Raw genomic sequence first — 1,456 nt, 5'->3', positions numbered from 1 at the left:
AAAAGCGTCTGCTAAATGACTGTAATGTAATGTAATGTAATGTAATGTTCACTCAGAGTTCAGCTCGTAGGTAACAACGTTAAGTTAGTGACAACCAACAGTCTCCCTCATCTCAGGCTTCACTAACTCTGACACAGAACCAGATGGTCTTATCGTTCTCCACATGTTCTACCGGCTCATCAAGGATCAATGCAAACAATCAGCCAGACACTCTGTGAGTTCTCCACCCAGAACCAAATAAAACCTGAAACAGAGGAGGCTGCTGTGCATGAGGTCAGTGACCCCTCACTCTGTCTAAATAAACAGGCGGTGAACTTTGTCCTCCAGGACAGAAGTCGACTATGAGCTCGTTTCAGTGGAGGCTCCAGTAGAACCCGACCATGGCGGAGAGGAGAGCAGCAGTGGAGGCAGCAGCAGAACCGGACTTCCTGCAGTCCAACGATCTGGCCTGTGAGGCGGTCGGGGGGAAGGTGAGATTTTTATCTTCATATTTTTATGATATTCTGGTTATTGTTTGGAGCCAGTGATGCAAAACAATAAAGTTTTATCTTATACTAATAATGTCAGGAACCACCGGTACCTAGAGACAATGAATCCAGATGTGTGCACATGCTAATCACACACATATGAATATACTTTTATCTAAAGGACACTAACAGTGCATGCAGCTGTTTATGTCTATGATCCATGTCAGAGCAGCAAGTTCATGTGAAGCTGGTGTGAAGTTCTTCACATCCACTTCAGACCAGTGGGTCCAGACACAGGGGACGGGCCACATGTGGCTAGTCTTTGTGCTAAGCTAAGCTAACTGGCTGTAGCTCATTCTTACTGTACAGACATGAGAGTGTTATCAATCTGCGCTAGTCTGAATCCAACATGAGGGTGATGAGCCTTAAGTGGTGAACTATTCCTTTAATATATCGATCAGATCATCTTTTGGTTGTTATTGAAATAAAGACACAGCGTGTTTTCTTCTTCTTCTTCTTCTTCTTCTTCTTCTTCTTCTTCTTCCAGGTGATTTTTGCCACAGACGAATGGTTCGCTCCTGCTGCCAACCTGCTGAAGGTACGACTCTGATACGTTCATATTTATGCTTACGTTTATATTTAGGTAATCTACAGTCAGATGACACACACAGTTAAACCTGTGGAGATAATAATAATAATTAAGCCTGTATTAGTCCCACAATGGGGAAATTACAATTCTCTGCATTTGACCATCCCGGAGGAGCAGTGGGCTGCTATGAAGCGCCCGGGGAGCAACTTGGGGTTAGGTGTCTCGCTCAAGGACACCTCGACATGTTGGCTGAAGAGAGGTTCAAACCACCGACCTTGTGGTTGCGGGACGAGCGCTCTACCTCGTGTGCCACAGCCGCCCCAAAAACAACAACATGTTAAACAAGATAAATCAGAACTCAGATCAGCTTCACCTTAAACCCTGTCAGCTTCGTCTCAGG

General features: G+C 45.1%; 1 protein-coding gene across 1 annotated transcript in view; it reads left to right on the top strand.

Moving 5' to 3' along the window:
• Positions 1-347: 347 nt before the first annotated feature.
• The window catches only part of allc (allantoicase), a 7,302-nt gene continuing 6,193 nt past the window's right edge, over positions 348-1,456 (top strand). The window contains exons 1-2 of the mRNA XM_054618527.1: positions 348-470; positions 1,015-1,065. Coding sequence (XP_054474502.1) covers positions 381-470; positions 1,015-1,065 — 141 coding nt within the window. The 5' untranslated portion in view covers positions 348-380. The remainder of the gene's footprint in view (positions 471-1,014; positions 1,066-1,456) is intronic.

Source organism: Anoplopoma fimbria, chromosome 18, assembly GCF_027596085.1.
Source record: "Anoplopoma fimbria isolate UVic2021 breed Golden Eagle Sablefish chromosome 18, Afim_UVic_2022, whole genome shotgun sequence".
Classification (NCBI taxonomy): domain Eukaryota; kingdom Metazoa; phylum Chordata; class Actinopteri; order Perciformes; family Anoplopomatidae; genus Anoplopoma; species Anoplopoma fimbria.
The sequence above is the reverse complement of the archived record's forward strand: the minus strand, read 5'-3'. Positions and strand labels throughout refer to the sequence as shown.